Consider the following 21,330-nt stretch of genomic DNA (forward strand, 5'->3'; position numbering starts at 1 on the left):
GCCTTAATTATCGTTGCCTGAACTACGTTGTTTAAAGGTGAAGCTCTCAGCCCGATTGACCAGGCTGTTGAAATACATTGCAGTTTGACAAAGCAAGCACAAAAAAACGTTTGCACTCAATCACAATCTGAGAAAAGAGAATTGAACAAGTCACAGATGGTGGGGGTGGGGGGGAATGTATGGGTCTGAGGGGGAGGGGGGAGGTCTGGGGCATTGGGCTCATTGGAAAGCATTTTCCATGACCCAGGCACAATAGGACGGGAAACACAAAACCTGCGGATGCTGGAATCTGGAGCTGCTGGAGGAACTCGGCGGGTCAGACAGCATGCAGGGGTAGAAATGGTCGGTCAGTGTTTCAGGTCGGGGCCCTTTATCAAGACAGAAACAAATGGTGGAGGGAGCTGGGATGATGTGTACGAAGGGGGAAAGAAGCTGAATGGCTAAGGGGAGATGGAGAGATGTAGAGGAAGGTGGAGGGAGAGAGCAGTGAGGGGGCGATGGGGCAGTTGGAGTGAAGGTAAGTACAGGAGAAGAGATGGACAGTGGACCAATGGGTTGGTGCTGTTTCTTTGGCAGAGGTGACGTTACTTGAGCGCGCAGAAGGTCAGAGATGTGGTGAAGTCTCCAATCTGTAATGCAGGATAGAGGGGCTCGGTGAATGCCTCCTGCTGGAAGGTGTGCACCAGGGTAAGCTTCCTGTCCCACACGCTATAGAACAAGATGGTCCCAGCCTCAAAATCCACATACACCCCTACTCTGGAAATGTTCCCTACGGCCAGCTTGATGTCGTGGTCATCGTGGAGAGCCAGGATTGAGCCCACCAGCGAGTATAAGCACCATGACTCCCGGTTTCTGCCCAGCAGGCACTCGGTGCCCTTGCCTTTGCGGCAGATGCTCCTGTAGCATAGGCCGATCTTCCAGACTCCGCTGTCCCCGGACACCTCCACCTCCCAGTAGCAGCGTCCCGCCGTCACCCCCTCAACGCACAGCAGCTGCTGGCAGCAGTCGAAGCGCTCTGTGTGCCTGGCCACTGGCGGCCTCTTGGGTGTCAGGGACACTGTCCGGTTACCGTCAGACAGGATAAACTGGGCATGGGCTGTATTGAGGTCTGGGGTTATCCTCTGTCCATCTGTGGATACACAGAAACTGTGTGATAGATTTTTTTTTCGGGAGAAACCTCAATCCATCCAAGTTGAACAAGAATGTTCTGGCCCACATTAAAAACAAAACTGGAGGAAATCAGCATCCATAGGAGGTAAAGACACCCACCCCCACTCATCCCCTCTAAAAACCATACCCATTTTCTCAAAAGAAAACATGTATGTCCATGGCCTCGTGCACTGCCAGACTGAGACCACCTGTAAACTGGAGGAACAACACGCCATCTGTCTGGGCACCCTCCAAATGGATGGCATTAACATTGACTTTTCCGGTTTGTGTTTGCCTCATCACTCCCCCCCCCCCCTCAAAGAATTGTACTCACTCAATATTCTGGCCCATGCTAGGATGAGGACTAAGAAACAAGAGATTGCTATTCAGCCCTTCGCGAATGCTGCGCTGTTCAAGGAGATATCATGGGGCCAAATCTCCTCTCCAACACTTCACTAACCCTCTTTGCCACAATTACCTTCATGTATAAAAATCTTTCAGACATTCTCTCTGAGCCTCCGCAACTCTCGGGGGGGGGCAAGGGGGGGTGGGTGGGTGGGGGGTGGAAACAATTCCAAAGGTTGCCCACCATCTGATATGCTCATACAACCCCAGCCACTTTTGACATTGGTAAGTACCTGGCCGCTCAAGGTGTCGAGAGCTTGGATGGCCGGGACTGAGTACGCATTCAGGACATTGGGAGCTCGGATGGGCGGGTGGCCAGAGCAAGGGTCCATGGTCGGAGCGTCGGGAGCTACAGTGTGGCTGATGCAAGGATCCTCAGCCGGGGCATCGGGAGCTCTGATCAGCAGGTGGCCAGGGCGAGGAAAAGTGGTTGGGGTGTCGGGAGCTCTGGTGGCCGGGCAGCCAAAGTGAGGATCAGTGGTTTGGGCGTTGGGAGCTTAGATGGGTGGGTCAAAAAAGAGGTTGACTTTTACACAGGTCATGTGAAAACATACAATTTTGGGGCCAAAAAAAAAAGGGGGGGGGGAAACTATTACACAGTATTGTCCATTACTCGAGTATATACAGTACGTCCCAATACAGATAGCCTGGCGTCTCTGCCTCCTGATCTGCAGCATGGAGGTGATACGCTTTCTCACATCTAAAGATAGGAAGTGAGCAGAAGGTCACACTGGCCAGGAAACCTTGAGTTGCCTCCACATTGCTGAGTTGAGGGAAACATCACCCAACCTTCACTTTATTTCCCATCTGTACCTCCTGCTGCCTTGGGAGAACTGCCAACAGTTAAAGGACCCATCCCACAACGGTCACATTCTCTTCTCCCTCTCTCCATGATTGAAAACATGAAACTCCAGATTCAACAAGTTTCTTCCTGCTATTAGTAGACCCTTAAATGGACTCGAGATTGGTAAAACAAGATGCCCTTGCACTCTTTAAATGATCTTTTCTCTAAACCTTGCACTGTCTTTCTAATGCTATACCCTGCACTCTAACACTACACCCTGCATTTTGTTTAATTATTGCTGAACTGAAGAATGGGTTGACTTGACGAGATGGCACGCCAAACAATGCTTTTTCATAATATGAAATAATATTCAATACTCTACTAAAGCTAATGCAAGGATTGTCCAGGTATGGGGTAAAGACACAGATTGGGATATCCGGCTCAGCCGACGAAATTTGCTTTGTCCTGTTCTTCTCAATACCTGGAGCTTCAGAACCATGGAAACAGGGCTGAGAAGGAGACAATCTATTGTGCCTGTGCCAGCCACCAGTGGAGCTTTGTGGATGCTCCCACCTTGCAGTTCCTCCTCTGTAACCTTATAGACGACTGCTTTAGTGCTCCTCTCAATTGCCCTGGGCTTTGTGGTTAATGAATTCCAGATCCCAACGACTTGCTGAGAGAAAACCCTGTCAATTGAACCCCTCTCTAATCCCTCCATCGATGCCCTGGTCATCAGCCTCTCTATTCATCAACCTTCATGTTCATTCTCACTACACCTCACTTTATTTAGCACATCTCAATCAAATCTCCAATCTAGTTCTTCTAATCACAAGCAAACAACCTCAGCCTGCTCATCCTTTTACAATTCAAGTCCTGGAACATCCTCTAAGTTTGCAGATGATACAAAGGCTGGAGGTGTTGTGTATAATGTAGATCAGCAATTCTCAACATGGGACCACAGCACATTGAAGTAAAAGCCTTGTTTCCTTTTCACCTCACTTAACATAACTTTTTTATCTTTTTTATGCAGTCAGTAGGAGAGAAGTATGGAAGAAACCAAAACAACTGCTTTACAGGGAAAGGGACCCATAAGGTTTGAGCAGAGTCCTAAGGAGGGGCCAGAGCTGAAAAAAAAAGTTGAGTATGGCAGGAAGATGTCCTAAGTTATAATAGGATGTAGACAGATTGCAGAGTTGGGTGGCAAAGTGGCAGATGGATTTCAATCCAGATAAGTGTGAAGTGATACACTTTGGAAGATCGAACTTGAGGGCGGTGTACTTGGTTAATGGTAGGATTCTTAACAATGTAGAGGAACAGAGAGATCTTGGGACTCAGATCCAAAGATTTCGTGCAAGTTGATAGGGTAGTTAAGAATGCAATTGGTGTGCCGGCCTTCATTAGTTGGGGGATTGAATTCAAGAGGCATGAGGTAATGTTACAGCTCTATAAAATTCTGGTTAGACAACACCATACATCCACTTTGGAATATTGAATTCAATTCTTGTCACCTCATTACAGGAAGGATGTTGGAATGCCTTGCTGGGGGAGGTGTTGGAGGCTGGTACAATCGGAATATTCAACCTATGTCCTCTGATTTCCTCTTTGGAAAAAGACAGCGAGGATCCATTTTATTCAAGCTGCTCTGCAACTTGACATCCTTGTTACCTCCTCAACAAAGCTTCCCGACAACCCCAGCTTTCCTTTAGCCCAAGGTTCTCCTTGTGGGAAACTCACAGGAATGGTTCTCCACACTATCCATGGAAAATTTAGAGGGCACAGTACTGTATACAGTAAATGTTCAGATGCTTGGAAACGCATATACAAATCGTGGGGTGCAAGTGCATAGCTCCCTGAAGCTGACCACACAGTTAGAGAGAATGACGAGCATGCTTGTCTGAATTGGTCGACACCGAGCTGCAAGAGAGCAGGGTACTCTTAAAGTTTTTCCATTAATGACACCATTAATAATAACACACATATTAATGACATGAGATGAAAAATGTTGGGCACTCTCAGCAGGTCAGGCAGCATCTGTGGAGAGAAACAGGGTGAATACCTCCAGCATATTTATTTCAGATTTCCATCATCTGCAGTTTTTTTTGGTCTTCATTCATGATGTGTGCACGGATGTGCAGAGCATGACTTCAAACATCGGATGTGTTGGAAATACTGTTGATATTAAAAACATTGTTTTCTAAATCCATCTGTGTTTGAAAAGGTAACCTCTGTAGGGAGAGGAGTGGAATCTAATACATAGAATCCTACAGAGGTTGTGCGGACAATGAGCTGAATGGTCTTTCTTTCACCAAATGATTCTTTGCAAAATAAAAGCTCCTTAACAGCTGTCTCATTAGAGCAGTCACACACTGCCACTTACACAGAGAGATCAGTCGATCCCTGTCCTTCTTCACCTGGGAAACAAGCTCGTAATTTTTCTGCGTGTGATTTTTGATCTTATCCAGTTTTATTTTATCCAGGCAAGGCTGAGGTCGAGGAGACTTGAACGGTTCTGACACATTCTTTATCCTGAAATACCAATGCAACAGGTTACCACACAGACAATGACAGATAGGACAGCGCACTGCTGCAGTCTTCACAATATAAAGCACCCCACCCGTGACTTCCTAGGAGAGGCAATGAACCAGCTGGACATTCAAGAGGAAAGTATACAGTAAATGCTTGGACGCTTGGGAACACCGATGTACAAATCGTGGGGTACAAGTGCATAGCTTCCCGAAAATGGTCACACGGTTAAGGGGCGAGGAAGGCATGCAGCATGCTTGTCTGAACTGGTCAAGACACCAAGCATAAAAACTGACAAATCATACTGCAGCTGTGTCGAATTTTAGTGAGGTCACATCTGCAATATTGTGTGCAGATATAGTCATCACATTGCAGGAAAAAAACATGGAGGCTTTTGAGAGGGTTCGTCAGGATGTTGCCTGGATTTGAGAGCATTTAGAGAAAGATTGGACAAACTTAGGCTGTTTTCTCTGGAGTGTCAGAGAAAAGACCCAATAGAAGTTTATAAAATTATATTGATGAGGGTAGATAGTCAGAATCATCTGGGTTTTTTTTTTCTGGAATGGAAATATCAAATACTAGGGGGCCTAGACTGAAGGTGGGAGGGGAGGAAAGAGTTTAAAGGGATTTGCAAGGCAAATGTTTATTAACAGACAGAGTGGTGGCTGTCTGGAATGTGCTCTCTGGGGAGGTGGTGGAAGCAGAGTAACGTTTAAAAGGTGTTTAGACAGACACGTGAACAGGTGGAGATGGAGGCCTGAAGGGGCATCATGGTTGGTACAGAGTGGGCCAAAGGGCCTGTTCCCGTGTTGTGCTGTTGTATATTCTATGTAAGAATAATATTGTGAGAGATTCCTATCCCAGACTCTCGAGCAGTTATTTTCAGATCACTACCTGTGATCTAATCACTTTCATAGCAGGATGGATGGTAAAATGACGGAGGAAATACGATAGAGTTGAAAGCTGTTTTTTCTTTTTTCAAATAAGAGGGATAGAGAATTGGATATATACAGCACGTTTATTGTCGTGAAGAAAAATTATTCCCAAGATATTTAACTCCATTTTATATCTTCGTAGTTGACAATGAGGGGAGAGAGAAAGAGAGATGGGGACAGGGAGGGGAGGGATGGGGAGACAGAGAGAAACTCATTGGCCAAACAAATGAAGACATCGATACCAGTGTGGCCCAATGAAGGTTGAAAACACAGCTTACATCACAGGGACGGGTTAAGGAGCTGGGTGAGCATATTAAAACTGAGGCACAGCCACATCACTTCCTGTGGAAAAAGAAACCTCTCAGGTCCCCTCTCACTTTAACCTATCCCCTCTCGTTTGAGACTCTCCCCCTCTGGGAGAATCACTGTGTCTATTCCCCTCATCAATGCCCCTCATGATTTTACATACCTCTATCAAACTCATCCCTCGGTCATGTTGCCAGGGAAATAGTCCCAGCCCCATCCATTCTCCCCTTGGGTCTCTTGCCCTCTGTCCCAGGATCATCCTTGTGGAGTTTCACAAAGAAATCTGCACATGCTGGGGGTCCAACAATGTGCTCAAGAAGCTCAGCAGGTCATGCAGCATCCACAGGAAGTAAACGGCAATTGCCGGGTCAAGCCTGCACCCTTCTTCAGGAGTGGGGGAGAAGAGGGAGAAGCACGGGGGAGAAGAGGCTAGCATGTGACAGGTGATAGGCAGATACAGATGGGAGGGTAGAAGAGAAAAAAGCTGAGAAGTAATGAGGAAGAGGGCTAAGAATGCTAGCTCTCCAATGGGAGAGAAAGGGAAGGGGTGGGTGATGGAGGGGATAGGGAAAGAGTAAGAGCGAGGGAGAGGGTTAATGAAAATTGGAGGTCAATATTGATGCCGACTGGTTGGATTTTAATAGTTTAATGACATCCTTCCTATTGCACATCATGTTCCAAATGTAACCTCACCAATGTCTTGCACAGCTGTATCATGACCATCCTTCCTCTTTACTCAATGCCCTGAGCGAGGAAGGCAAGTGAGCCAGCTACTTTCTTCACCGCCCAGCACTGGAAGACTGCAAGCAATTGGGCTGTCCCTGGAATTGGAGCTTGGAGAAGTGTGAAGAGGAGGAGAGAAATACATTGGTGTTCCAAAGGACTGAAGTGTGGGTGCTGGGTTGAATGAAGAGGTCATACACACAAGTACGACAGACAGATGCAATGAAAGCCTTCCCTGCTTCAGCTTCCCAGGTACATACCACACATTAACAACAATAAGTTATGATTAACATAGGAGGAGAAAGAGTAAAGGATAATAAATATAAAAGGAAGAGGAAAAAATACCCTTAAAAGACAGAAATGTTGATAGGGGAGGGAACCATGGATGCAAGATATAGGATACCCGAAAGTAATGGGTAAGGTGAGTCATCAAAGTTTGAGCAAAAAGCAGGCAGACCCCTGAATAAAAAGGTGGGGGGGGGGGAGGGAGTGTTGGAGAGGAGAAGGGGGAAAAAGGGGTGGGGGGGAAGGATAACAGGTGGGAGGGCAGAAGGAAACAAATGCTGAGGTGATTGAGGGAGGGGATAGCTCTCTGAAGAGAGATGGAAGGGAAGAAGGTGAGAAGTTGTAGAAAAGGTTCCTTCCTCTCCTGCTCGCTTTCCCCCCTCTCCCCCCCCACCTTTTTTTATTCAGGGGCCTGCCTGTTTTTCCCTCATATCTTGATGAATGTCTCAGGCCTGAAACGTTGAATGCTGCGTGACCTGCTGAGTTTCTCCAGCACTCCAATGCCAGGGTCTGCAGACTTTCCAATTAAACTTCAAGAAGTAGGGCTTGCCCACACCATGCAGCAAAGGTCTCAGATCTTCCTCCAGGAGAGTACAAGCACACTGCAACTTCAAGTCACATCACCTCTGGGTCAAGGCATTCATCCACAATGAGGGAACAGCCTCAATGGACAGCTTCTGGTTTAAGAACCCTTGTGGGAAAGGTAGGTGGTTTAACGGGATGTGTCACAATAGGGTATGTGGTGGTGTTGGTCTCTGATTGTGGGAGTGGAGGACAGGGTGCTAGGGAAGGGGGCAGATGTTTAGCATCCAGGTCTGCAAAGGAAAATTGCTTCACCGAGGAAATACAGAAAGGGGAGGCAGGCGGGGGTGGATATTAAACTGCTCTTGCTCTTATGTTGCTGCAATAAACAGCCGATCATGTGATTTGAACAGAAGCATCACATCAAAGTTCTGATTTTATTTCAATTTGTGTTACTAGGAAACTGAATATATTATCTAACACAGCACTGTGCATTTCACTTTGAGCATAAACTCCCACAGGTGTGATACATTGTGTGTTACGTTGCCATGGCATTCTTGTATACCATCTTATAAAACACCCCTCACAGCCCAATAAATTTTCCGAAGCTTGATAAATATAAGTACCCTGTTCCATTTTAAGTGAAATGGAAAGCAAAACAGAAATGAATAGAGAAATGAAAAATATTTGTCAACTATTCCATAGGTGCATGGATTTTAATCAATATTTATTAGCAGTGCATTTTAAATGTTAATTTACAGGCCTGTTGCTGTGTAAAATACAGAAATATAAAAACTTTCAGGTGCCACAAGAGAAAATAATTTTACTCTGAGTGACTGGTCTGACACTCCCCATTGTGTACGTAATAGGTGTAATCTCCTTTATATTGTATAGTTTAAGTGTGAGTTTGCTTTTCTTAGCCAATCATGCAGGATGGATAAGGATCCAGTCCCACTGAGACCATGCCATCATGCAACTATTTACATCCATCTCAGTTTATTCTCTCCACATACAATTAAGAATTAGAAGGTTGTGCGTGGTGGGAATAATGTTGTGAGTTGCATTGATTTCAATGCAAGCATTGTAGGAAAGGTGGATGAGTTTAGCGCATGGATTGGCATGTGGAATTAGTAAGACGTTGCAGGAGGGGCAGGTCAATAATCCGGGTTTCTTTTGCTTCAGATGTGATAGTGAGGAATGAAAAGGGAAGTAGTGGCATTGCTAATCAGGGAAAATGTCACAGCAGTGCTCAGACAGGACAGATGAGAGTCTCGTCGACTAAGGCGATATGGGTGGGGCTGAGAAATGGGAACGTTATCTCCTCATTAATGGGCCTATATTATAGAGTACTCATTATTCAGTGAGATTTGGGGGAGCAAATCTGCAGAGAGATTGCAGACAGCTGAAGGAAACATAGTAAATTATTTTAACTTCCCACATATCATTTTGACTGTAAAAGGCTGGATAGGTTAGTGACTGTCAAATGTGTTTAGGAAAGTTTTCTAAATCAAATTATATTGGTACCGATACTGGATCTCCTATTTGGAGATGAGACGGAACAGGTGATGGAACTGTGCGTAGGGGAACACTTTGGGACCAGTGATTATAATGCCTTTAGTTTCAAGGTAATTATGGGAAAGGATAGGTCTGGCCCTTGGGTTGACATTCTAAATTTCAGAAAGGCCAACGAGAAAGGATCCTGAAAGTGTGGACAGGGGCAGGTTGTTTCTGGCAAGAATGTGCTTGGTATCTGGAGGCTTTCAAAGGTGAAATTTCGAGAGTACAGAGCTTGTATGCTCTTGTCAGGATTAAAGACAAAATTAACAATCATGGTCTTCGAGGGATATTGGGGATCTGGATAAGAAGAAGAAAGATTGCTAGGCAACAAGGAGTAAACAAGATATTTGAGAAGTATAAAAATTGCAAGAAAAATCTTCAGAAGGAAAACAAGTGGGCTCAAAGAAGGTATGACAGACAAGGTGAAGGAGCGAAAGGAAAGTAAGGGACAAAATTAGTCCTTTTGATGATCAGAGTGGTCAACTATGAATGAAGCCTAAAGAAATGGGGGAAATATCTTTTTGCATCTGTATTTACTCAGGAGACTGACACAGAGTCTATGAAGGTGAGGCAAACAAGCAGTGAGATCATCAAACCTATACAGATTAAAGAGGAGGAGGTGCTTGGTGTCTTACTCCCTCAGACCATGAGGGAGGCTAATTTAGAAACTGTAGGGGCCCTGGCAAAGATATTTAAATCATCTTTAGCCATCGCTAAGGAGCTGGAAGATTAGAGTAAAGCTAAATGTTTCATTATTTTAAAAAAGGCTTTTAGAGTTAACAGGGAAATTTTAGCCTGGTGAGCATGACATCAATAGTGGGCAAGTCATTTGAAGGTGTTCTAAGAGATCGGATAGTCAGGGGCTGATTAGGGACAGTCTGCATGACATTGTGTATGGTAGGTCATGCTTAACTAATCTTACAGATTTTTTTGAGGAGGTTACCAGGAAAGTTGATGAAGGAAAGACCATAGAGGTCATTTAGTAAGGCCTTTAACAAAGTCCCACATTGGAAGTTGGTCAAAAAAGTTTCAGTTGCTCAGTGTTCAGGATGAGGTAGTAAATTGGATTAGACATCGACTTTGTGGGAGAAGCCAGAGAGTGGTACTAGATGATTGACTCTCTGACTGGAGGTCTGTGACTAGTGATGTACCTCAGGGATGAATGCTGGGTCCATTGTTGTTTGTCATCTATATGAACAATCTGAATAATAAAGTGGTAAATTGGATTAGCAAGTCTGCAGGTGACACTAAGATTCGAGGTTTTGTAGACAGTGAGGACGGCTTTTAAAGCTTGCAGCTAGAAAAATGGGCTGTAAAATGGCAGATGAAATTTAATGCAGACAATTGTGAGGTGTTCCACTTTGGGAGGACAAACCAATGTTGTACAGTCACGGTAAACAGTAGGGAATTGAGGAGTGTAGTAGAACAGAAGGAACTGAGAATGCAGATACAACTCCCTGAAAGTGATGTCACTAGTAGATAAGGTCATAAAGAGAGATTCATTGAGTCTAAGAGGTGGGATGTTATGGTAAAGACATTGATGAGACCATCTCTGAAGTATGTGTAGTTTTGGCTACCGAACAGAAGGAAATACATCAATTATATTGAAAATGCAGAGAAGATTTATGAGGATTTTGAGTTCCAGGGAAAGGTATATAAAATTATGAGGGATTTAGATGGAGTAAATTAAAGCAGGCCTTTTCCACTGAAGTGAGGTGAGACAAGAACTAGAGGTCATGGGTTAAGGGTGAAAGGGTAAATGTTTAAAGGGAACATCAGGGGGATCTTCTCCACAGTGAGTGGTGAGACTATGGAATGAGCTGAAGTAAGTGGTGAATGTGGGCTCCTATTTTGACATTTAAGGGAAATTTGGAAAGGTACATAGATGGAGGAGTATGGAGGGATTATGGTCTGGTACAGGTTAATAGGGCGAGGTAGAATAATATTTTGGCACAGGCTAGATGGGTTTCTGTGCTGTTGTGTTCTATCATTCTATAATTCTAACTCTCCCCAGATTTTACCAGTCACAGAGATTTCAAGGGCAAATTTGGATGACCAACTGACCTACCAATACACACACCTCTGGGATGTGGGAGGAAACCAGAGCACATGGAGGAAGCCCAGGCAGTCACAGGGAGAATTTACAAACTCCACACAGAGATCAGCCAAGGACGGGAATATTGAACCCTACTTGCGAAGCTTTGGCATCCTCCTTATTTCAGAGCTGCAGTGCACTGGAGGGTGGCCACTCCTTACCTCCTTTCACATGCCACGCAAACAAAAGCTCTTCTCCCTGTATCTCAGTCCATGTGACAGTAATAAATGCATTGAAATCCGAATGATAATAAACCAAAGGCAACACTGGGTTCATGCACGGGGCTAGAACACTCCAAGTACCTAAATCAAGGTACAGCCCAACATTAGCCAAGTTTCTATTCAGATGTATTGTTTGCACTGAATCTTGATCCATTTAGATAATTTGTGATGGTATTATGGCCACTTACCTGGTTACCATTGAAGTGAATCCCTGTGAAACAGAAGATGCGATAGGTTAATTCATTGCACTTTCAATCCGAAGTTGTACTTCTGGTAAACACGTTAAGGTTTTAAATAGGCAATTACAATTTTTACTTGTGTTGAATATGTTGCTTTGTGCAGTGCAACTCTGAATGAAAGAACCTCTGCCCTCTCCACTGCACCCTCTCCTGCCACCATATTGTTGTTTGCCCTTTTACCTTACAATATAATCATTTACTCTATTTAAAGGAAAGTGACTCATCTTTTGTGACTAGTACACTCTAATTCTATGAAGGACCTACCGATTTGGCTTCTTACATAAGCAGCTTACACTGACATCCTAAAATTAAAGGAAATTACAGTATGTGTGTCTGCAAACTGATTAATTCTGAGAAAAACATTTTTTTTCCCATCACCCGAGACATCTCAGGTAAAACTCTGGTATTTTTGCCACTCTATCGACGAGAGAACAGTGTATACACATACACAACGCTACACAGAGCCCATAATAATCACATATAAACATAAAAATTTAATTTAAAATAAATGTACATGTATACAAATATTTTGAATGGTTCACTCACTTCCAGGATACTGTTCATCAATCTCACAGCCTGTGGGAAGAAGCTATTTCCCAGCCATCAGTTCTGATTTTGATGCTCCTGTGCCTCCTTCCTGATGGTAGTGGGTTAAAGATATAGTGTGCTGGATGGAAAGGGTCCTCAATAATTCTTTGAGCCCCATTTAAACAACACTTCCAGTGAATGTTGTCAAATGTTATGCTTGGTTGGAAGGACCAAAATCCCAGGTCCTGCTGCCACTGAGCTGGGTATAGTGTAACAGTTTCTCAAAGCCCTGAAGGGTGTATTGTTCAAAGAGGCAGCATTGCCATTTGGTTCAAGTTCAATTTTATTATCATCTAACTGTACATACACCACCAGACTCAGGCAGCATACATTAAATATAAAGGCACAATTATTTTCATTTCTGATGGTATGAAGAGGGCAAAATTAGAGCAATCATCAGCCCAGGTAACAACACTCTGTTCACATTCTCTGGTAGCAATTAGAGTCTTCCAAAGTTAAAAGCTTATGAACCATTAGGAATGGAAAATGATCTCAATTATCTGGGCTTTGATAATTGTGAAGTTTGAACATCTTTTGCTGATATGGTATCTTTACCACGGCAAATCATCCCAAGACTCTTCACAGGGGTGTTCAGACGAGCACATACCTGGACATACGAGGAGATACGTGGCCCAAGACATCAAGTGCAAATGAGAGTCAGGAAGAGGGAGAAGTCAAGCAGCAGGGTTCCCGTCCTGAGATCCTTGGCAGCCAAAGGGAGATCATTCTGAGGTCTGAAGGGGGCTGGCAAAGATTTCAGATGGGAGAGGGATAGATACGAAAGAGGTTTGAGATAAAGGGGCGAGAGTTGAAAAAATTGAGCTGCTGTCTAATTGGGAACTAAGTGTGAATAGAGGAGCTGGGTGAACAGGACCCAGCCTGAGAAATCATTTGTACAATGCTCATTAATCTGGTCACGCGCTGGTCCACGAGTCAGCCGTGGGGAACAACAGGATGAGCAATCAGCATTTACAGCAGGGCCCCTTGACAATGTTGTCAAATTCCTTGGCTAGAGTGTGTCACCTCTGGCGGGTCTGTGAAGATGCCAAAAGTGGAGGTACCGTTCTCACTGGGTCAGAGGATTGAGATTTTCTGTCCCATTCCACACTCGAGTAGCCATGGAGCACCAAAAGGATGGTCCTTTCGTGGTCTGCTGGTCCTTTTATCTCTCGGATAACATCACTAAGACAAAACTGTAAGCCTTTCATGGATCCAAAGTGTGGCAATTCCTGTGAAGGAACCCTAACTGCATTTCAATTGGCTGTAAAGTACTCTACAGAAGCCTTGCAAGGCTTTGATTGGCCCCTTCCTGTGACACGTTGCAATGTGGGCTCAGCACAAGGGACCCAAGGGCTAAAACTAAAGTGAATTCGGAAGGGAGGGAGGAATCTCAGCTGGTCAAGCAGACACTGTGAAGAAAGAAACAGGGTTTCAAGTCAACAAATTCTTACAAGCCATCCCTTCCCATTGTTGAGAAGTCAATTTCCAAAGCCAACATGTTCAGCAAAGTTGATTCGGGACCTGCTCTTGCATGCCCAGAGAGAAGTGAAGCCTACCTCTGGGCTCCAGAGTGCTCTCTAGCTCACGCTCACCTCGGCGCTGGGATCTCAGCGGTGTCTAGAAACTTCTGTTATACTTTCCTTCTAAATGCCTCCTGCATTCTTAAGCTGAAGACTCCTCGGAGAATCTCAAACAGTGGAAGGATGTTGGCAGCAAGGCAGCACTTTGAAATGTGGTTCTCCATTTTTCAGAGGATGACAGAAACCCATCATTAGTCTGAGATTGTAAATGGTGAAGTTAAGCTGGAAGCACAGGGTATATACAGGGTTTTTTAAAAATTAATATTAAATAAATAATTATATATACATCATAGTATGGTGTTGTCTCACCACAAAGTATGCAATAGTGGGGTCCTGATCCATTTCTCAATATAGAGGCAGTATTATGAAGGGCTGTCACAGAGATCAGGCATTGCCTTAGCTAAGTTTGTGCATCATTTGGGTTTATACTGAACAGTCTGTTGGATTCTAAGGAGGCCTTGAAAGTGGACCCGAAACAGAATTCACCAGTATGAATAGTTATCTCTGCCGATGGTGCTCCCAATAACCTAGGATTGTCTCGCTGGGCCTGGAATTAAAAATGGTTCCTGGACTCTCCCCCAAAAAAGAAACATTGGGACATTTTTCCTTCCTATTTAAATCTGGCCAGGAGGCCAACCACTGGGATGGTTGCTTTTGGTTAACCACACTCCCAAGCTAAAGTACATCCCTGATGCAGACAGGCTGAACAGAAAGGACAGGGAGGGTGATTTTAACAATTATTTACTCACTGACAGTCACTGGAGGCATCACCAAGCTAAAATGTACTTAACTTTTCAGAGCGGAGTCACACAAAGAAAGAGGAAGTGGTTGAGCCAGGGACAATAACAAAGCTTAAAAGTATTTCAGACATGGATTTGATAGGTTTAGACAGATGTGGCCCAACACAGGCAAATGGCACTAGCTCAGCTGGGCAATGTGGTCAGCATGGATGAGTTGGGCCAAAGGGCCTGTTTCCCTGCTGTAGAGCTCAATGGTTATAATCCATCATTGACAATTTTGACTTTAGCCCATTAGGTGTTTTGTGACCCTCCGATCTCCATCTTCTGCTGTGTAGTCCATGTAGCAGGCACAGCGACAGGTGCCAATGTGAACCTCCTACTGTCATGCATCTGGGATAAAATGTGTCTGACAACCCTTACACTAGACCCAGCCCAGTGGCATCTCAAAGCTGAGTTCAAGACCCATCAAACATCATTCAAATTTCAGGATTTCTCAAGACACAGGATACAACTGATGGCCATTCCAGCTACAATAACTGTTTTGTGCCTTCATTCTGGTCAGTCCACAGTCCATGATTCCTCATGTCTCCCTCCCACTCCCCTCCCCCAAAAAGTGACATGATGATCTAGCATTTAAAAAAGTAACAGGAAAGAGCAGCTCGTTGAGTATTGTGTTACCATGGACTAGTCATTGAATACCAGGCACACTTTGGTGGGATGGTACCTATACAATTCATAAAGGCAATTGTATTGCACAGGGGGACAATAAGAAACTCTGGATTCCAGGGAACCATGAAGACTGGGTGAATGACATTACCCCTGATTCTCTGGCCCTTGAATACTTAAGGCAATGAAGTTGTTGCTGACCAAATTGTGTACCTGAGCTAGTCCCATTTGCCTGCATTCTGCCCATAATCTGAAACTTTCCCATCCATGGACCTGACTAAATGTCTTTTAAAAGTTACCCTTTGTCCCCACCTCTGTCACGTCCTCCGGCAGCTCGTTCCACAAACCCACCGCCATCTGTGTAAATAAAGAAACCCCTCAAGGTCATTTTAAATCTTTCCCTTCTCACCTTAAACCTGTGCCCCCTACTTTTATATTCTTTTCTCCTGGGAAAAAGACGATGAATGTTTACCTTATCGAAGCCCCTCATGATTTTATAAACCTCCATAAGTCCTCCTACACTCCAGGGAGAAAAGTCCCAGCCTATACATCCTCTCCTTCCAATTCATGCCCCACCCCCACCTCCTAGTAAGTTTCTTAGGAATCATGTCGGCACCCTTTCCAGCTTTATGATATCTTTCCTACAATTGGGAGACCAGAAGTACGCACAACTGTGGTCTCAGCAACATCTTGTACAGGGCGGCATGGTTAGCATAGCAGTTAGTGCAACGCCTTTACTGCGCTAGCGATCGGGATTGAGGTTCCAAACATGTGCTGTCTGTAAGGAGTTTGTATGTTCTCCCCGTATCTGTATGGGTTTCCCCCGGGGACTCTGGTTTCCTCCCACCATTTGAAACATACTGGGGGTGTAGGTTAATTGGGTGTTAATTGGGCAGTACAAACACGTGGCCTGTTACCATGCTGTATGTCTAAATTTTAAAAATTGAAATTGTAACATGATGTTCTTGCTTCTGCAGTCAGAGCCCTGATCGATAAAGGCAAGGGTGCCAAATGCCTTCTTCACCTCCCTGTCTACCTGTGTCACCACTTTCACGGAATGTTCTTCACAGAGTAGTGGATATTGAACCACATATATAACCATTCTCAGAGTGGGAGGAAAATGCACATAGATTTTAAGAGCCTTTAACAGCAGTTCAGTTCACATCCTCATAACTCAAACCCCTGGAGAAACTCAGCATCCATTGGAAGCAAAAGGCTATCAATGTTTTGGGACTGAGCCCTTCATCAGGAATGTGGAAAGATGGCACCTGAATAAAAAGGTGGGGTAGGAGGAGAGGAGGGAAGAAGGGTCAGGGAGGAGCACAGGCTAACAGGGAGGAGCCGATAGGTAGATACAGGTGAGAGGGTAGAAGAGGAAAAGGCTGGAAAGTGATGTGGTGAACAGCAGAGGGCTAAGAAGGGTCGCTCTCTGATAGGAGAAGGAAAGGAGACATAGGGGCAGGAAGGGAGTTAACAGAAATTGGAGGTCAATATTAATGCCATCTGGTTGGAGACTGCCTAGACAGATTACAAGGTGTTGTCCTCCAATTTGCAGACGGCCTCGATTTGGCAGTACACGAGGCCATGGACAGATATGTCGATGTGAGAATGGTGTATGGAATTAAAATGGGAGGTCCATGCTTTTGCAGCGGACAGAACAAAGGTTAGCCTGTGCTCCACCCTCTTTCCCCTCCTTCTCTCCTTTACCCCTCATCCCTCCCCCCCATACTTTCATTCGGACGTCTGCCTGTTTTTCCAGATTCCGGACAAAGGGCTCAGGCCCGAATCTTTGACTGCGTTTTACTTCTTATGGATGCTGTGAGACTTGCTGAGTTTCTCCAGCACAATCTTGTATTATACTAGATCCCAGTGAATGCAGACTTTCTTATAAACTCCTCATACAACGCTGCTGTTTTCTTAGCCTGAGCTTGCTAAGGTAATTTCACCAAGAACCGAAATGCCAGGAATATGACAGTGACATGTACAACTTAAATGAAAATATAACTAGGTAAAGTTGTGTAAAAATATGATGAATAAATGCCTCACCTGCACATTACACATTACCCATGTATTCTTACAACTTTGCATTATCTAAATGAGTACCACATTAGCTGTACAAACAGAGAGTTAGGCAGCAGATTACTTGTATAAACTGCATTTGGCCTAAATTCATAGCGCATTACTCGGTGAAAGACACCCTTTGGTCTGCGGCGCTGGAGTGCTGCCAAATGGCACATTCGAAGCTGCAGGAGTACATGCTGAGGGTCGCACTGAGGCTCGGTGCAGACAACGCAAGGGTGCTGTGGGGAAGGACCACAGTTTAGAGTCCTTCCGTCACTGGGCATTGATGGGCTAAGATCGAGGGGAAGTCCCTCAAACAATAGAGGGGGATGGGGGTAATGAGAAGATGCCACATTGGTGTCAATGGTATAAATAGAAATGAATGTAACAATGTACATTGATGGAAGTGTATGGGTACGATTGGTTTTCCTTTTGAAAATAATTTATTGTGATTAAGGTCTATTTTTGGTAAAAAGAAAATTACTAGAAAATGAGGACATTCATGGAATGTATTACCTGTATAAATGAGAGCTTTTCACTCTTCTGTGAAAGGTCATTAAAGTTGCTCAGGCACATCTCAAAGAATTTAATCTCCTTCTCCAGCTTGCGGATCTGAATGTCAATTGCTTCTAATACACGGTCTTGCTCCTTATCCAGACACAGGAAAACATCACGCTCTTCATCCTCAATGTGCTTCCTCAGGTCATCGTACTTCCCCTTGACTTCCCTCTTAGTTTCTCTAATCAGACTCTTAAACAGATGAGTTAGCTCAGGTTATAATTTGTACAATAATGCAACATATGTAGGTATCAAATTAGACTCTTGGTAACGTAACTGAAAAATCAAAGTAAAACGATGCACAAGTTAAAGAATGAAGTCATTTTGATGGCATTCAACACCATCATCCACTCAAAATTGATCAACAAACACCAAAACCTGGGCCTCAATACCCAATAATGTAATTGGATCCTGGATTTCCTCACTTCCAGACCCCAATCAGTGAAGATTGGCACGAACACCTCCTCCACCATCTCCATCAGCACCAGAGAACCACAGGGCTGGGTTCTTATTTCCCCTGCTCCATTTACATGTAGAATTGCATGGCTCAGTACAGCCATTTATAAATTTTTTGAAGGTATCACAGTAATGGGCTTCATAAAAAGGATCAGGGGTCAGCATACAAGCTAAATGGTGCACTAACCACAACCTGTCACTCAGTGCCCAAGACCAAGGAGCTGATTGTAGAAAACCAGAGGTGTACAATCCAGTGATCATTGGACGAATCAGAGGTGGAGAAGGTGAACAAATTTAAATTCCTGAAGGGAGGACCTTTCTTGGACCCAATAATATTAATATCATTGTGAAGAAAGCACGTCAGCGCCTCTACTTCTTCAAAGGTTTTCAAAGGTTCAGCAATGACATCAGAACCATTTGGCAAACATCTACAGATGTGTGGTGGAAAGTGTGCTGACCAGCTGTGTCACGGTCTGGTATGGGGGCACTAATACCTCTGAGCAGAAAGCCTTGCAAAAGTTCATGGACATAGCCCAGTACATCACAGGCAAAACCCTCCCCACCATTAAGAAAGACCATATGGATTGCTGGCATCAGAGAGCAGCAGCAATCATCCAGGATCCACACCACCACTCTGTTCTCACTTCTGACATCAGGGTGCCACAGGACTCTTAACACCAGGCTACCCCTCCACCATCAGACACTTAAACAACAGACTCTTACTTTCTTCATTTACATTTCCCTCTTTTAGATTCATATATTTAGCTTGAATACAGTTTGCATTACCAATAAGTAGAAATTCTTCCTGGCCTGTGAGAAAAAGAATCTCAGGGTCGTATATGATCTCGTGTATGTATTCTGACAATAAATTTGAACTTTGATCTGAAATTCAAATCGGGTCTGGAGTGGTTTAACTCATGTACTGGTGATCAAAGAGAATTTTTTGTCTGGAGTTGAACATTAGAGGCAGTGACGAATTTTGTCTGGAGTTGAACATTAGAGGTATGACGTCGATTGTAATTGTGCTTGGAACTGCCTGGATCACAGGGAATCTAGAGGCATGGAAAGAGAGTAAGAAGAACAACTGTGGCTCATCGAAGGGATGAGCTGTGAAGTGAAATGGAGGGGTTAATGGAGAGAATTTCACCGTGTGACCTTGAGTGACGGAGGGAGTAATGGAGAGAGCTGCTTTCTTCCTCCAGTTCCCCTTCCTTCTCTTATCAGAGAACCACTCTTCATCACCCTCTGCCCTCTCCCCGTGACCTGCTGAATTTCCCCAGCACATTTGTGCATCAGACTTGACCCCAGCATCTGCAAACTCAAGGATCATCACCCAAAAGCTTTTCTCGGTGGTTCTCACTGCAGTGCTGACCCTCTCTTCCAAGGGACTTAGTGGGTCAGTCAATATTTTGGGTCAAGTCTTAAAAAGAGCCCCTCTAGCTTCTCATTGTTTGTTGAAGATTCGTTGGTTTTAGGATGGTAGGTATGTTGTATGAGGAGAGAGAAACATGATCGGCTGCAGACGCTGTGATTGTAGTAAAAACACCAAAATGCTGGAGGAACTCAGCTGGTCTTTTCAGCATCTCTATAGGAAAGAGAGATAATATCACCGACATTTCAAGGCAAATTCAGAAAAGGCATAAGCAGGATATATCAGAAAGTCTCAGAATTCAAACAATGGGAAGGGAATGCAGACCAACAACAAACAGTGTTAATTGGATATGATAAGGGACTAGGTAGAATTTATCATGTCTGTGTGAAAGGAGGCAGAAAATGGAGAGATGATGGGGGAAGCAGGGGGTTGGGGTGGCGTTAATGAATAGGGTTAAGATCGATATTAATGTCATCCAGTTGGAGGGTACCTCGTCAGAAACTGAGGTGTTGTTCCTCCAATTTATGGGTGGTCTCAGTCTGGCAGTGCCATGGACAGCAAGGGAATGGGATGGAGAATTGAAATTGGTGGGAGAGGTGTGTAGACTGGGCTTGTATTCTCTCGAGTTAAGAGGGCATCTCATGAAACGTTGTTAACGTACTGGAAGGAGGGAGGTTGTTTCCCTAAATGAGGAGTCTCAAACTATAGGTCACTGTCTCAGATAAGGATTAAACCAGTGGGGTGAGATATGTCTTGATTCAGAGGGTGGAGAATCCTTGGAAATCTCTACCGCAAAGAGCATGGAATGTGAAACAGAAATTGATGGATTTCTGGATATTAGAGGAATTGTGAGATTTAGGGATGGTGTTGCCGAGATAGAAGAACACCCATAATCTTGAATAATAGAGCAGCTCAAAGGGTAATATGGCGGATTCCTGTCCCCACTTCCTATGTTGTTGTCATCATAGGAAATTCTTTCTTTGGCTTGGCTTCGCGGACGAAGGAAAAGGCCTGTTATGCTTGCACTGCTTATTAATGAGTTCCCCGGCCTAATTCCACTGTATGACACAATATACAACCAAGTGCTATTTAATCGTGATAACAGTTTCTGCCTCTCTCACCCCTTCAAGTCGTGACTTCCAAATCCCCAGCATCCTCTGGGTAAACTATATTTCCCTCATTCCCCCTGTAATCCTTCTACCGATGTTTTAAAATCCATGCTCCCTGCTATTTTATTCCTCTGCTCAGGAAAGTAGATCACTCATGATTTTGTACTCTTTATCATCCACTAGATGAAGAGTCCCGGCCTGCAATGCCAAGAGTCCATTTCTCTCCACAAATTCTGACTGACCTGCTGAATTTCTCCAGCAACAATAAACACCAAGCTCCTTCCGAGCCATAATTTTCCATTCCTAACAACATACTCATACACCTCCCCTGCAATCACATCTCCCCTGGGATGTAGACAGTACATATAGTAGCCAAACCATTATTGAATACAGGTCTAACATTGACACCCTGATCTTACATTCACTCTGCCTTCTTCACAAATGCTGAGAACCTTT

General features: G+C 44.3%; 1 protein-coding gene across 1 annotated transcript in view; it reads right to left on the minus strand.

Moving 5' to 3' along the window:
- Positions 1–584: 584 nt before the first annotated feature.
- The window catches only part of LOC138758906 (tripartite motif-containing protein 14-like), a 44,923-nt gene continuing 24,177 nt past the window's right edge, over positions 585–21,330 (minus strand). Inside the window, exons 3-6 of the mRNA XM_069928491.1 lie at positions 17,896–18,129; positions 11,694–11,716; positions 4,716–4,864; positions 585–1,129 (exon numbers count right to left, since the gene is read on the minus strand). Coding sequence (XP_069784592.1) covers positions 585–1,129; positions 4,716–4,864; positions 11,694–11,716; positions 17,896–18,129 — 951 coding nt within the window. The remainder of the gene's footprint in view (positions 1,130–4,715; positions 4,865–11,693; positions 11,717–17,895; positions 18,130–21,330) is intronic.

The sequence above is a fragment of the Narcine bancroftii genome, chromosome 3 (assembly GCF_036971445.1).
Source record: "Narcine bancroftii isolate sNarBan1 chromosome 3, sNarBan1.hap1, whole genome shotgun sequence".
In the NCBI taxonomy this organism is placed as follows: domain Eukaryota; kingdom Metazoa; phylum Chordata; class Chondrichthyes; order Torpediniformes; family Narcinidae; genus Narcine; species Narcine bancroftii.